The sequence below is a fragment of the Bubalus kerabau genome, chromosome 1 (genome assembly GCF_029407905.1).
Source record: "Bubalus kerabau isolate K-KA32 ecotype Philippines breed swamp buffalo chromosome 1, PCC_UOA_SB_1v2, whole genome shotgun sequence".
NCBI lineage: Eukaryota > Metazoa > Chordata > Mammalia > Artiodactyla > Bovidae > Bubalus > Bubalus kerabau.
Window position 1 is genome coordinate 6,466,315 of NC_073624.1, and position 16,090 is coordinate 6,482,404.

The 16,090-nt window shown below is 52.6% G+C and overlaps 1 protein-coding gene across 1 annotated transcript in view; it reads left to right on the forward strand.

The window, feature by feature from the left end:
* A4GALT (alpha 1,4-galactosyltransferase (P1PK blood group)) overlaps positions 1–12,820 on the forward strand; it is a 30,176-nt gene extending 17,356 nt beyond the window's left edge. The window contains exons 2-4 of the mRNA XM_055566059.1: positions 4,980–5,121; positions 6,565–7,719; positions 12,269–12,820. Coding sequence (XP_055422034.1) covers positions 6,605–7,672 — 1,068 coding nt within the window. The 5' untranslated portion in view covers positions 4,980–5,121; positions 6,565–6,604 and the 3' untranslated portion in view covers positions 7,673–7,719; positions 12,269–12,820. The remainder of the gene's footprint in view (positions 1–4,979; positions 5,122–6,564; positions 7,720–12,268) is intronic.
* The last annotated feature ends 3,270 nt before the right edge of the window (positions 12,821–16,090 follow it).

The window sequence follows — 16,090 nt, forward strand, 5'->3', positions numbered from 1 at the left end:
AGCCACTTGTACCAGGATCACTGCCTTTTAGCATCCGTCCGTCTTATTTCTTGAGTAGAAATCATTTATGCCCTAAAAGAGTGGGGATGGGGTGCGCGGGAGGACCGGACAGCAGATCCTCCGAGTAGGGTTTGGAAGCTGGAGATATTGATTTTTCACACCAAGGAGGGTCTGAATTCTAAGATCAAAAGCCCACCTGCCTCAATTTTATTAATGTAAAGGGCATGGGGGCAGGCCCAGGCCCAAGGTCACAGAGCCAATCAGTGGCGGAACAGAAGCTGTCAGCAGGGACCTGGGTTTGAATTCTATACTCCATTTCCTGGCTGGGTGACCTGCCCCGGGATCCCTCGGTATATAGCCTCCATATCTGCTCAGCCATTAACTTATCAGGGAGGTAGATCAGCACGGACCCTGTGTTCCCACAGTTAGAACTTTCGGTCAGTCCGGCTCTCCCTTCCCCATGGTGCAGGAGGAACCTGAGGCCCAACAAAGGAAGGGGAGTTGCCTAAAGTCACAGAGCAATTCGAGCGGGGCTGGGCAGACCTGCACACACCCTCCCGCCCCAGTGCCTCTAGAATGGCCCCTTGGACAAGTCCCTTACTTTTTCTGAAGGTTAAACAGGGGAGCGGGAATGACCCTACAGCCCTCACTGGGGATCAGGCTGAACTGAGAAACACGCTGACCCCAGCCGAGGAGATGCATCTTCCTCCAGCAGAAGGAAGCAGTTGACTCTCTGATCTCTCTTTTTTTTAATTAACCATTTTATTTATTTGTATTTTGGCCGTGCCTTTTTGTCATGTGGGATCTTGTTCCCCAACCAGAGGTGGAGCCCCAGCCCCCTGCAATGGAAGGGCAGAGTCTTAAGCCCTGGACCACAAGGGAAGTCCTCCCCCATCTCTTCTGTCACCTGTGGCACCCCCACCTCCGCCAGGTCCCCAGCCCTAAGTCTCCTGGTGTCTTTGACTTGATATGGGGCACAGGTGCCAATTGGGGCCTTTGGGTCCCTAGCTTGGGGAAGAGCTTCCTTGGGGTGAGGGGAAGCAGCTGCTTATCTGGTCCTTTGAGTGCTGTCAACCTGGCCTTTGGCCCCTGTCCGTCTCTGTGTCCTCCCATTGCATCCCTGCCCTTATGCAGAATCACGGGGTCAAGGACCAAAAAGGGCACCCTGGGTTTGTTTGAGAGGGAAGGAGATGGAGAGAGACACAGACCTGGTGGGGCAGCAGGTGAGAGGAAGGGGTAGGAGGGGACAGAAAGGAGGAAGAGGCGGGTGGGGTTGCGGCATCGACGGATTGCCAATTGGTTGATTGGAGAAATCTTTGGAAGGTGCCATCCTTTGCTTCAAGGCTCTTCTCTCCTCTCCAGTCAGGGTCCGCCCTCCATGTCAGAGAACAAGGTTCCGCCAGCTGCTACCTCTGCAGTCCTGGGGGTCTCCAGGAAGGAGAACGACCCTCTGGCAGTGTCTCCTCCATCCTTCCTATGCATATCTGCGCACAGGCATTGCTTTCCAAACCCTACACTGCCCCCAGCCGATAGCAGAGCCAGCAAGGGCCATGTGCAGGTCGAGATGCACGTGGTACCCAGGGCAGCCTCCGCACTCCCCTCCCACAGGTGCGGAAACTGAGGCCCCTGGTCTTAGGTGACCTGTCGGGGACTTCCCTGGTGGTCCAGTGGCTACGACTCCACATTCCCGATGCAGGGAATGTGGAGGGGGGCCCAGGTTTGATCCCTGGTCATAAAACTAGATCTCACAGGCCACCGTGAAGATCAAAGACCCCACGTGCTGAGACCGAGACCCAGCACAGCCAAATGAATAAATGAATAAAATAAATTAAGAAAAAGAAGAGAGGACTTCCCTGGCAGTCCGGTGGTTAAGACTCTGCACTTCCACTGCAGGTGGCTCAGGGCCGATCCCTGGTCGGAGAACTAAGATCCCGCAGGCCATGCGGCAAGGCCAAAACAAATTATTTTAAAATTTTTAAATCATTCTTTTTAAATTAAGTGACATCACAGAAGTGGAGGTCAGGTAGTCGCTTGCATCTGCTGAGTCCAGAGCTGGGTCCTGGCTCCCAGGGCCAGTGGGAGGGAAACACTGGAGAAATTGCAACCCTGATGTCTAGTTGCATGTGGGCTGGTGTGAGAGCTGAGTTCTAGTCCCGCCTCGACTGTGATTCTCTGTGTGGGACTGAGCATCACTAAGCCTCCATTTCTCCCCCTCTTGTGTGAGGGGCTGGGCGAGTCGCCTCTAGTTTGGGACAGTCGGTGGCTCCTAAGCCCAGTAAGTGCCAGAGAGCTCCCATCCCGCATTTACCGGGTCTTGTCCTCATCCTCCCCCGATGAGCAGGCCACCAGCATCCATGGCACCTTCCGCGCTCTGGGAGCAGAGTGTGGGGCCATCACTGTGCTGGCGAGCACTGCACAGCCAGTGCCCAGACCCGAATCCTGTGCCCGCCCCCAGAGTTGGGAGTGGAGTCTGTGGGGCAGGGGCGGTTCCCCAAAGGAAATCGGGGTGCAGTTATCAGAAGTGGGAATGGATGCTGGACCACCCAGACCAGCAGACGGCCACCCTGTCTCCCCTGGGGACCCCAGTTATACATGACTTATAACCCTTTTCTCTGCCACGGGCTGGACCCAGGAGCCCAGCGAGGGTCAGAGGTGGATGCTCCCTACTGTGAGGTAGAGATGGGTGTAGGCCATGGTCAGGGGTGATGAGCGCCAGGTCCCAGAGCCTTTTCTAGACATATGAGCCTGATGCCATGCTCCTGAGGTAGGAGCCACAGAGCTGGTGCCAAGGGCCAGCTCAGAAGGGGACTGGTCGGACCTTCAGCCTTCTGTCTCTGCCAGCCCTGCACTTCTTACCCTTCCTTCCTCCCTGAGCTGGACCACGGTGGGTCTTGATGATGGAGAGCCACAGAAGGACTTAGAGCTGGGGCATGACTGCAGTCAGGTGCTAACGGGGAATATCTCCCCAGGGCAGGGCTGGAGGTGGCGGCCGGGAGACAGGAGAAGGTGGCAGGAACGCGCCAGGCTGGACTGACAAAGGCCAGGACTTGGGCTGTGAGGCTCTCCCGGGGACTGGAGAGTGCTTTGGGCCTGAGGTCACACGGCTACTGGGCTGTGGCCAGCTTCGCGTCATAAACGGTTTCCATTCCCGAGTCTTGGGCTCCGGCACCAAATACGGTGCTGCTGCTCGAGTCTGGCTCCTCAGCCACGGCCAGCACATCCTGCCTCCTCGACAGGCTCCTATCCCCACCCCAAAAACACACCCCATGGGAGAGCCAGGACCCCCCGGGCCCCCGCACAGCCCCGGCCTCGCTCCATCCGCCGCCCGTCTGTGTGCACTCAGCAGTGTGGTTCACAGAGGATTAAAAATACTCAGGACCAAAATAGCCTCTCTCCCTGTAGGGGAAAACCAGGGCCCGGGAACACAAGGTTACGGGTTGACATCAACGGCTCTGCCACTCACAGCCCGGCTGGGGGATCCCAGGCAGCTCTCTCTGACCCCCCAGTTTCCTCCCCTCACGTGCTCACTGACTATTTCCTCACTTGTTGATTTGCTAACTTATTCATCTGTTGATTCATTCATTCACTGATCACTCATTGATTGGCCCCTTCATTCACTCGCTTGCTCCTTTACGTAGGTACACACCCACACACTGAGTCACTCACTTACTCAGTATTTATTTATTACACACCAAGACCCAGGCAGTATTCTAGACACTAAAAAAATAAATAAACCTACACCAGACATACGAAAATACCTGTCCTCATAGGGGTTATGTTCCAAATAAATAACCAAAACTGACAAGTACACAGAAGTACAGAATAAGTACTAGGGAGAACAGACCAGAGGAGGAGGCTGTGGGGTTGGGGGGAAGCTGGGATCTTAGAGGGGCCAGGGCGGGGAGGACGTGGGAAGATGAAAGAGCCAGCCCTGTGAACATCTGCAGAAAGAGCATTCCGAGCAAAGGAAATAGCAGGTACGGAGGCCCGGAGTCAGCGGTGTGGGGGGATGGGTTTGAGGAAGAACCAGGAAGCCAGGTGGTGATGAGGAGAGAAGCGGGTGTGAGGTCTGCGCTGGGGGACGTGCCACCCCCTCATGAACTAGGCCTCCCACCTTACTCATCATCTGAGCAGAGAAGCAGCTCGGCCACACTTGTGTTAAATCGTCCCCCTGGCTGTTGCCTGGAAAATCCCATGGACAGAGGAGCATGCTGCTGCTGCTGCTGCTAAGTCACTTCAGTCATGTCTGACTCTGTGCGACCCCATAGACGGCAGCCCACCAGTCTCCGCCGTCCCTGGGATTCTCCAGGCAAGAACACTGGAATGGGTTGCCATTTCCTTCTACAGTGCATGAATCTGAAAAGTGAAAGTGAAGTCGCCCAGTCAAGTCCGACTCTTAGCAACCCTATGGACTGCAGCCTTCCAGGCTCCTCCATCCATGGGATTTTCCAGGCAAGAGTACTGGAGTGGGGTGCCATTGCCTTCTCCTACAGAGGAGCATAGTAGCTTACAATCCATGGGGTCGCAAGAGTAGGACATGACTTCACTTTCTTTCTTTTCTTTTCTGGCTGTTGAGTGAGTGAATCAGCCCATGAGTCCATTTCCTGTGTGACTACTGTGTACCCGACGCTGAGCCGGGCCCTGGGGAGAGAGAGGTGTGCCGGTCTCCTCCACGCTCATGGCTGACTCCCTTCTCATCAAGTATCACCTCCTCCAGGAAGCCGCCTGCTCCCGCTCCACTGGCCCCTTGGCTCCAGTTCCTCCATCATTGGGTTCATTGCCTCTCTCCACGTGATCTCCCCTTGAAGTCGAGCACTCCTCCAGGGTAGAGCTGCACCTAACTCTTCTCTTCTCCCCAGCATGTTCCCCCAGGGGCCAAGCGAGTGGAGGACCGAATGAACAAGTGAGCTGCAGGCCCGGCCTGCCTGGCCCGTGTGGCTGGGAACCAGCCTCACTCTGTCTCTTGCCATCTTTTGCAGATGGATTTGCGGGCATGGAGAGTGTGGGGAAGGACCCGGTTCCTGCTGGCAGAGAAGGCTGGCTGCTGACCCAGGGTGTGTCTCCAGGAGGCCGGCCAGGCTGCCCGGTTCCCCATCTCGCCGCCATGGGCCACCCAGGCTGGTCAGTTTCCAGCCCATGCCGTAGCCGCGGTTCCTGGCCTCAGCCTTGGGGAGGGACGGGCCCCACTGGGCAAGTCACAGCCTCCTGGGACCCCGCTATGACCACAAGACCCCTCTGTCCTGGGGAAGGGTTGACTGTGGCTCCCCCAGGCTGCACCCAGTGACCTGCCGCTTGCACCCAAGCTTCCTGGCCTCTAAAGTGGAAACTATACAACTGCGCCCTGGCGTTACTGAGGCCTGGATGAATGTGGATTCAGGACAGTAAGCGCTGGCCAGGATTCTGTTCATAGGACTGTCCAGATCGACGTGTACCGAGTCCCCAGGCGCCAGCACATTCACATGGCTGCGCCATCTCTCTGCAGGGCAGCATGTCTCAGTGGTGAGAGCACAGACCTGGAGCCAGGTGGCCTGGGTTCAAACTCCCTGCCCTGCTACTGGCCAAGCAGAGGACTCTGCATGAGTTACCGGACTTCTCTGTGCCTCAGTGTTCTCACCATGTAAAAGAAGGATGATTCCCGCCCCACAGGGTGGCTGTGTTTAATGACTTAATATGGTTGAAGTGCTGAGAAGACCCCCTGACATGTGCATGTTGGGCAGTCAGTATTCGCTGAGTGAATAAATATAATCCTTGCTCCAGTATGACCGTCCTGCAGCTGGTTCAGGCAGACACAGGTCCCATGTGTCCCAGGATTCACACAATCCCACCACAAGCCTCTCTTGTTCCTCCCAGCCTCCTGCAAGACACCCAGGAACGTTCCTGCTGCTGGCCAGCCACAGCCTGGGCATCAAGAGAGAGTGAGGGTCCAAGGGCAGCGGTGCTAGTTAGATGACAGAGTGACAGCTTATACAGCACAACCTCCCTGTCCCCCTCCCTCCAGGTGAGGGCTGGGAAGGCCAAGGGCCCAGGAGACTCTGTCATGTCCACTCCAAGGGACCCAGCAAGCATGCCCATGTGCCTAGAGCCCGCCCGTCCTGCCTCTGAGTGAGCTTGCATGCCTAGCCCCCCAGGCCTCCTGCTGAAAGTCCCTGTGGCTGCGGGCAGCCCCTCCTCTTAGACCAGCTCCAGGCCCAGCTGGTGGAACCGAATGGGGCTGAGAGATGCCTGCATTGGGTCTCAAAACACAGGCTGGCAGTTCAAAGGGGACAGACCTTGCAGAGAGAGGCCAGAGCCTGCGCTGGGCCCATGCTGGCCTCACATTGTGGGTGGCACTGGCCCAGCCCTTGGGGAGCTCACCAGTATATCAGAGTGAAAGGGCCTCTGCCCAGATGTCAGCCCATGGCCTGCTGCTCCCACTGTACAGCTGAGGTCAGAGAGGGGGCCCTGAGCATCTGGCCAGCCCATGGGGTCTGGAAGCCCGGGTCAGCCATGGCTGGTGTCTGTGGGCAGTGTTCTTGGGCTGGGGAAGCCAGCAGGCTGCCTGAGTGTGGTGCTCGTCTCTTACAGACCAGCCAATTCCTGCTGGAGGCTCCTGACATCTGGGGAGATGACTTTGGCGCCCCCCGACTGCCTGCTGCGGCTGCTCCGGGACACCCCGAGGCAGCGGGTCTGCACCCTGTTCATCATCGGCTTCAAGTTCACCTTCTTCGTCTCCGTCATGGTCTACTGGCACGTCGTGGGAGAGCCCGGGGGCCAAGGACAACTCTCTAACCTGCCTGTGGACGTCCCCTGCCCCCACATGGTTCTCCCGACCCCCCCACCCTCCGGCACCCCGCCTCCAGGCAACATCTTCTTCCTGGAGACCTCTGACCGGACGAACCCCAACTTCCTGTTTATGTGCTCCGTGGAGTCAGCTGCCAGGGCGCACCCCGAGTCCCCGGTGGTGGTCCTGATGAAGGGACTGCCTGGCGGGAACGCCTCCCGCCCGCGGCACCTGGGCCTCTCGCTCCTGGGCTGCTTCCCCAACGTCCAGATGCGCCCCCTGGACCTGGCGGAGCTCTTCCGGGACACGCCCCTGGCCGCCTGGTACGCGGCCGTGCAGCGGCGCTGGGAGCCCTACCTCCTGCCGGTGCTCTCGGACGCCTCCAGGATCGCGCTGCTGTGGAAGTTCGGCGGCATCTACCTGGACACGGACTTCATCGTCCTCAAGGACCTGAGGAACCTGACCAACGCGCTGGGCACCCAGTCCCGCTACGTCCTCAACGGCGCCTTCCTGGCCTTCGAGCGGCACCACGAGTTCATGGCGCAGTGCATGCGGGACTTCGTGGCCCACTACAACGGCTGGATCTGGGGCCACCAGGGCCCGCAGCTGCTCACGCGGGTCTTCAAGAAATGGTGCTCCATCCGCAGCCTGAGCGAGAGCCGCGCCTGCCGCGGCGTCACCACACTGCCCCCTGAGGCCTTCTACCCCATCCCCTGGCAGAACTGGAAGAAGTACTTCGAAGACATCAGCCCCCAGGAGCTGACCCGGCTACTCAATGCCACCTTCGCAGTCCACGTGTGGAACAAGAAGAGCCAGGGCACACGCTTTGAGGCCACGTCCAGGGCCCTGCTGGCCCAGCTTCACGCCCGCTACTGCCCCACGACGCACAAGGCCATGAAGATGTACTTGTGAGGGGGCCTGCCAGCTCACCTCCCTGCACCTGGGAGGGCTGGAGACGGGTAGGCTGGGCTGCTGCAGCCCCAGGGTCTGGGGCAGGTGGTGGGGAGGACAGGGAACCGTTGGCCAGAGACCTGTTACTGGAGGGTGCACTGCGGCCCCTGGGGCCTACTCTGGTGGGCCACCCCCTGGGCCCGTGTACCGTCACAGGGTTGAGACAACCAGGGGTGGGGGAAGCGTCTCCAGACAGAATGAGCTGGAGTGGGCCGGGTGAGCACACCTGAGTCTTGTTCACAATGGGCAAGCCTGGCGGATGTGAAAGCACCTTGCAGGGCGGCAGGCTGGGCTGAAGTGCCCACGAGGTCGGGGTGGGGCGGGGGAGCACGGAGAAGCGGGTAGGAAGAAGGGGGAGGAAGCAGCTGGTGGGCAGGCTGGGTGGCAGACCCAGCTTCAAGAGCCCAAGGGGTAGGGCGCTTTCGGGGTTTGGTTTCTTTTTTCCGGAGGTGGGGCGGGCAGCCGGCAGAGTTGGCCTGGGGAGCTCTTGGGGAAGGCCCTGCCTGCCCACCCCATCCTTTCTCCCAGAGACATTGCAGGAGTGACTCGGGCCAGCTGCCCACTCGGGGGCAAGGGGCCTGGAGTCCTTTTGGCTCAGGAAAAGAATTTTAAAGAAAACACCCCCTCCCCTGCCCGTAGTAAACAAATAAAGTGAGTCACCCACATCCAGCGCTTTCTGGTGGCTGAAATGCATTCATTCGCACCGCTCTTGTGAGCCCCACCCTGCAGCTGCGGGAAGGCATCTGGGGGGGCAGTGGTGGTGACTAGCCTGAGCATACACAGCCTGCCTTGGTCAGAGGGGTCTGGGGGCCTGGCTGCTGGGGGGGCTCCAGGCCTGGGTGCCAAGAGTGACTGCGGTGGGCAAGGGGAGGAGCCTGTCTTCCCACCTCATTTTTCAAGGCTCAGACAGCCTCGATTGGGTCCCCCCAGTACCCCCACCTCCACCCCATAATCAGCCTGATTCTGTTCTGGCCTGAACTGAGCCAAATGAGGAACCCACCACCCGGGCATGTGCCTCCTAGGTTAGAGGAGCCCCAGGGAGAGAGGTGCGAGGCCTGTGGGTTTCTTCCTGGCTCACGCTGGCTGGCTGGCTGAGAACCTTGGAGAGACTGCAGTGCCATGCTGGCAGCTCCAGGGATGGGCCAGAGGAAAATCTCGCAGGGTGAGGACCCAGCTGGTTTGTATTGAGGAAGAAGGCTTCCTGTGAGAGCTGGGCCTTCCAGCAGGCTGGAGAAGCCTTCCCTGTAGGACAGAGGACTGGAGATACTGTCAGGAACTCGGGCTCAGCAGGCTACTCTTTGGCAGCCAAAGCACAGGTGTTTAGAGGCCTCTGGATCCTGCCAGTAGAAGATTGTGGACAGCCTGGTAAGGAGGTGAGGTCCCTGGCTCTAGGGGTAATCAAGAGCAAGTGATGTTTTTGATTAAAACAATGGGTGTATGAGGTAGTTCTCCAGCCACAGCATCATCTCACCTGTTTTTAAAATCTTTTGAAAATGAGTAGATTTTACTTTAATAGTACAGCCTGGGGTGAGAGCTTGCCCTCCTCATCACCTGTGGGTGCAACACCCACAGTCCAGAGCCCTTCCTGAGCCCCTGGGCCTGGACTGGATTCCAGAGAGAGTCTCTGCTTCCTTCTGCCCCATCCCAAGTTCACCATCGCCTGAAATCGGCAGCGTCAGTCTGCTGACCCTGTCAGAACCTTTGTTGGGCATTCGCTCTTAAATTCTCGGAAAGGAGAAGGAAGGGAGGGGTGGGCTCCCGTGGAAGGCCGCCCTGGCGACAGTAATCAGATCCTAGGAATCCTGTTGTTTGTTTCTGGCTGATGTTTTTACAGATATTTTTGTCTGGGGGAGATGAGGTCCCATCCCTCCACTGGGGGGCAGTGTGTGGTCCAGCAGGGGCCCGAGTCAGGTTTCCTGTCAACTATTTAATGAACCCTCCAAGCAGACCAGTCACAGGCAAGCAAGGAGGTAGCATTTCTAGCAGCTCTGGGGTAGGGGAATAATTCCCCCTTGCTGCTGTATCAATATTCGACTAGTTTAAACATTCAATTGGAATGTCCTCTATCTGAGAAAAAAGATGGGGGATAATTTAGGACTCTGTTCCTGGAAGTCTGGTTTCATGGTTTACTTGTTCCTAAATCTCTGTCCTAAAGTGGAAGCCAGAGCAAGGCATGCTGGGAAGTCTGCTGTGGACCAGCTAGTGCAAGGCATGCTGGGAAGTCTGCTGTGAGGTGGACAGGGCCGGACAGGCCTTCAGGACCTGACAATGGACAGAAGACTCAAGTGCAATCTAGGCTCCACAGTGGGGGTCGGGGAGGTCATCCCCTTCCCTGGGCTGGGAGCAGAAGCAGAAGGGAAAGGTGATAGGTGAGACTGCTGGGATGTTGGGAGGAGGCACCCTCAAACAGGAAGACATTCCTTGCAGATGTAGTCCACCACCAACGAAAACTGGAACTCAGCACCAGAACCCACCAACTTCCAAGGAAGAAAGATCAGAGAGGAGGTCCTGGCTGCTAGAAACAACTCAGGTGGCTGAAATCAGGAGGGCACTTATTTTTTTTTTTGCAGAGTGTTTATTTATTTGTTGTTTGGCTGCATCAGGTCTTGGTTGCAACACTAGACATCTTCGTTGTATCATGTGGGATCTTTCTCTGCAGCACAGACTCTAGTTGTGGTACATGGGCTTAGCTGCTCCAAGGCATACAGGATCTTAGTTCCCCGACCAGGGATCAAACCCAAATGCCCTGCATTGCCAGGTGGATTCTTAACCACTGGACCACCAGGTAAATCCCAAGAGGGCATTTATTATCCCACATGATATATTGGCTAAGGTACTTGAGAAGCTACTGTAACAAAAAGACCCCAAAATAAAGTCACTTAAATAAAGTAAAAGATTGTTTCTCTCTCAAATCATTGCTCCAAGGTGAGTGTGCCAAGGCCGATGGGGCTTCCAAAAGACTACATGTGTGCTAAGTCGCTTCAGGCAATGTCTGACTCTGCGACCCCATGGACTGTAGCCCACCAGGCTCTTCTGTCCATGGGATTATCCAGGCAAGAATAGTGGAGTGGGTTGCCATTTCCTCCTCCAGGAGATCTTCTCGACCCAGGGATCAAACCTGTGATTCCTGCATTGCAGGCAGATTCTTTACCACTGAGGCTCCAAAGGACTCTAGCTGTTGCAATTTTCCAGCTAGTGGGAACAAGGGAAGAGAGTGCCCAAGGCAAATGTCTTTTTTTTTTTTTTTTAAAGTATAGTTGGTTTACAATGCTGTGTTACTTTCTGCCTGCTAAGTCTATTCAGTGGTGTCTGATTCTTTGCGACCCTACGGACTGTAGTCCTCCAAGTTCCTCTGTCCATGGGATTCTCCAGGCAAGAATACTGAAGTGGGTTGCCATTTCCTCCTCCAGTGGATCTTCCTGACCCAGGGATCAAACCTGCATCTCTTATGTCTCCTGCACTGGCAGGCAGATTCTTCACCACTAGAGCCACGTGGGAAGTGTTAGTTTTACTGCACAGCAAAGTGAATGAGTTGTATACATAAGCATGAAAAGTGAAAGTGATTCTTTACTGTCTGAACCATGAGGGAAATCCACATATACATATATCCACTCTTTTTTAGATTCTTTTCCCATGTAGGTCATTACAGATTATTGAGTAGAGTACAATAGGTTCTTATCAGTTGTCTATTTTATATATAATAGTGTGAAGGCAAACATCCTTAAGGAAATAATACAGAAATTGTAGGAATCACTTCTGTTTATGTCCCATTGGCCTGGACTTAGTCACATGACCACACCCAACTGCCAAGGATGCTAGAAAGTGTAGTCTGCAAATGGGGCTCCCAGATGTCCAACTAAAACTCAATAAGTTTTATTATTAGAAGGATGGCAGGAAGAATGGTCACTAGAGGATAGTTAATGTCAACCACAAGCAACAAGGAGTCTGGTGATAGGGTTTCTCCAAGGTTGATTAATTCAGTAGCTCACCAATGTCTTCATGTCTTCAAGGATCCAGTATAGTCTCAGGCTTGTTCCCTCATGGCCTCAAGATGGCTGCCACTACTCCAGCATCACACCCTTAGGCACTAAAGCAAAAAGGCAGAAAAGAGAATGTTCCTTCCTTGCGTCTATGAAAACTCAGAAATCCCCTTCTCCAACTGACTTCCTCTAACTCTCCTTGGCCAGAATAGCATTACGTATCCATTCCTGCTCCAATTACTAGCAAAGGGAGTGGAATGACCAAAATTGGCCTAAGACCTGTTGAGAATCACCCTCAGGGCATGTGATATTTCTACTTCATAATCATTTCTAAGAACGTAGAGGACAACTTAACTAAAGGAAAAGCTGAACTGTGATGCAGTCCCTTTACAAGGCTCAGGCAACACCCTGATGCTGAGATGGACTTGCAGAGCTGTCCTGAGCTGGAGCAAGTTTCTAGGTCCTTATGGTCCACATTGATCTGTCACTGGAGACAGGCTGTCCCTGAAGAAATGACCTGGGATGAGCTAGTTTCTTCAGCCCAGGCAAATGAGCTCTTCTGGTGTTTCTGCCTCAGGAGCTTGGAGGAAGGATCTCGTTGACTCAGCCCCAGGCTTCGGAAGATGGGCCGCCAGTCAGCTGAGGCCAGAGTCTCTGAGGAGGTGGGATGCAGAGTTTGGAGAAAAATCTACAACTGGGACTAAGTGTCACTGCTGCCTGAAGAGCCCAGAAATAAACCCTTATACTTATGCTCAATTATTTTTACATGGGTAGCAAGACAATTCAATGGGGGAAAATAGTTTTCTCAACATGTGGTGCTAGAAAACCTCCCCACAAACATCATTTTTGAAAACCAATTCAAAATGTATTGTCATGTAAGGGTTAAAACTATAAGACTCAGAAGAAAACGGGATTTAATCCTTACCAGTTTGGATTAAGCAGTGGTTTAAATATGACACTAAAAGCACAAGTGACTAAAGAAAAAAATAGTTAAATTGGGCTTCTTATGTTTCAAAAGGACACCATCAATGAAGGGAAAAGACCAAATTCCCTGGCGGTCCAGTGGTTAGTCAGGACTCTGCACTTTCACTGCTGAGGTCCCTGGTCAAGGAACTAAGATCCCACAAGCTGCCTGGTGCAGCAAAAAAAAAAAAAAAAAGAGAACCCACAGAATGGAAAAATTTATTTTTTCAGTGGAGCAGGGGGCAGGGCTTGTAGGTTCCTACTGCATGGTCTGTAGGATCTTAGTTCCTCGGCACAGTTAGCTCTGTGCCCTGTGCAGTGAAAGTACAACCACTGGACCACCATGGAATTCCCTGGAATCAATTCTAAATTTTTATCAATCGTATATCTGATAAGGGACTTGTATCTGGAATACATAAAGAATTCTTACAACTAAAAAGCAACAATAAAAAGCAATTAAAAATGGATAATGGAATTAAAACATTTCTCCAAGGAAGATATACAATGACCAAAAAGTACATAAAAAGATGTTCAACATCATTAATCATTTGGGGAATGGAACCAAAGCCACAGTGAGATACCAACTTCACACCCACTTCAGTTCGGTTCAGTCGCTCAGTTGTGTCCGACTCTTTGTGACCCTGTGAACCGCAGCACGCCGGGTCTCCCTGTCCATCACCAACTCCTGGAGTCCACCCAAACCCATGTCCATTGAGTCGGTGATGCCATCCAACCATCTCACCCTCTGTCGTCCCCTTCTCCTGCCCTCAATATTTCCCAGCATCTGGTCACCTGATGTGAAGAACTGACTCATTAGAAAAGACCCTAAGTATTGGAGTTTCAGTTTCAACATCAGTCCTTCCAATGAACACCCAGGACTGATCTCCTTTAGAATGGACTGGTTGGATCTCCTTGCCATCCAAGGGACTCTCAAGAATCTTCTCCAACACCACAGTTCAAAAGCATCAATTCTTTGGCGCTCAGCTTTCTTCACAGTCCAACTCACATCTATACATGACCACTGGAAAAACCATAGCCTTGACTAGACAGACCTTTGTTGACAAAGTAATGTCTCTGCTTTTTAAATGCTTTCTAGGTTGGTCATAACCTTCCTTCCAAGGAGTAAGCATCTTTTAATTCCATGGCTGCAATCACCATCTGCAGTGATTTTGGAGCCCAGAAAAAGAAAGTCTGACAGTTTCCACTGTTTCCCCATCTATTTGCCATGAAGTGATGGGACCAGATGCCATGATCTTCGTTTTCTGAATGTTGAGCTTTAAGCCAACTTTTTCACTCTCCTCTTTCACTTTCATCAAGAGGCTCTTTAGTTCCTCTTCACTTTCTGCCATAAGGGTGGTGTCATCTGCATATTTCAGGTTATTGATATTTCTCCCGGCAATCTTGATTCCAGCTTGTGTTTCCTCCAGCCCAGCGTTTCTCCTGATGTACTCTGCATATAAGTTAAATAAGCAGGTTGACAATATACAGCCTTGATGTATTCCTTTTCCTATTTGGAACCAGTCTGTTGTTCCATGTCCAGTTCTAACTGTTGCTTCCTGACCTGCATATAGGTTTCTCAAGAGGCAAGTCAGGTGGTCTGGTATTTCCATCTCTTTCAGAATTTTCCACAGTTTATTGTGATCCACACAGTCAAAAGCTTTGGCATAGTCAATAAACCAGAAATAGATGTTTTTCTGGAAACCCACTAGGATGGCTGTAATCAGAGAGATGAGACAATGACAAGTGTCAGAGAGATGTCATACATGGCTGGGGGACATAAAACGGTGTAGCCACTTTGGAAAACAGTTGGGAAATTCCCCAAAAAGCTAAGCATGGAGTCACCTCATGACCCAGAAACTCTTTTACCTGCATATACCCAAGAGAGCTGAAAACATGTATCCACACAAAAACACGTATATGAATGTTCTTTTTTTTGGCTGTGTCGGATCTTAGTTGCAGCACGTGGGATCTAGTTCCCCAACCAGACATATAACCCAGGCCCCAGGCATTGGGAGCACAGAGTCTCAGCCACTGGACCACCAGGGAAGTCCCACATACATGACTGTTTATAGCAGTATCATCATTATAGCCAAAGGTGATAACAACCCAAATATCCATCGACTGATGAATGGGTAGGTCCATACAATGGAATATTATTCCACAATAAAATGGAAGGAAGTACTGCCACATGATATAACACAGGTGAACTTTGAAAACATGAGGAGTGAAAAGAGCCAGACAGAAAAGTCTTTAGAATCGTTATGAATAGATTCATACGATTCTAATAGAATCATATGATACTATTTATACAGAATGTACCAAATAGGCAAATCCATAGAGACAGAAAACAGATTAGTGGTTGCCAGGGGCTGGAGGGAGTGAGGAAGGGAAGTGACTGCTAATAGAAACAGCGGTTTGCCGGGGTCCAGCCCCGGCTGAGCCAGGGTATTCGAAGCGGGGACGGCATCGGCGACCTATTTAATTACTTATTCATCAAAGATATAAAGAGTAATAGAATGAGGATAGCTCAGTAGGAAAATTCAGTGGAGAAAAGAGGCTGAGTAGCTTGGTTTACGCGGGAGACCAATAAAACTTCAAGACAAGAAGTTTGCACCACTTACGGAGGCCGCAGGCGTCCTTCCGTTCTCCCGAAGGAGAGGAGACACTGAGGCCTCCCTGGTCGGATCTTAGAAGCCCAGGCGTAATTAGTAAGCATGGCGGGTTCCGCGCTCCAGATGGAGACTCAGCCAGAGTGAGAGACAGAGAGACATGGGGAGACCAGTCTTTTGAGGAACTGATCCCAATTCTTTATTTTCCATGGTCTACTTTTATACACTGAGATGTTATGCAAAAGTCACGCGGGGTCAGCAGTCCTGACTTTTATCAAAGTCAGGTGCTTCATACAAATGTATACAGAGGTCTTAGGGGTGTTACGTCATCTTCTGGCCAGGGGGCCTGCTGACAATTTACGACCCTCTCCTTGTGACAGCGGTCAATCAACCAGGACACTTATTTCTCCAAGGGTGATTATTCTTAAAACAGACGCCACCCAAATAAAGTTACATTCCTATAGGATGAGGGCGTAGTGGGTTTTAGTTAAGGAAAGAATTTACTTAGCCTAAGGTCTAATGTGATTTATATCAAAGGTTAATACTTATTTCTTCTATATATTCATTAATGTGTGTAAGGGTAGGGGATATGGAGACTTAGCAGCAAACATTGGCTCAACAAATGAAAAACCCTTCATCAATACAATTTCTAATCAGCCCACTATACTTATACTAATGGTTTTCTAACTTTTCTAAGGAACCTGTTTTTAGAAGGTTTAAAGCATCTCGTGCCTCTCACGGTTGGGAGGCTGTGAGCAATCACATGTGGCCGGACAAGGGCAGGCTAGAGAACCTTCAGAGGAGTTTGTAGGTTGAAACACTCCTAT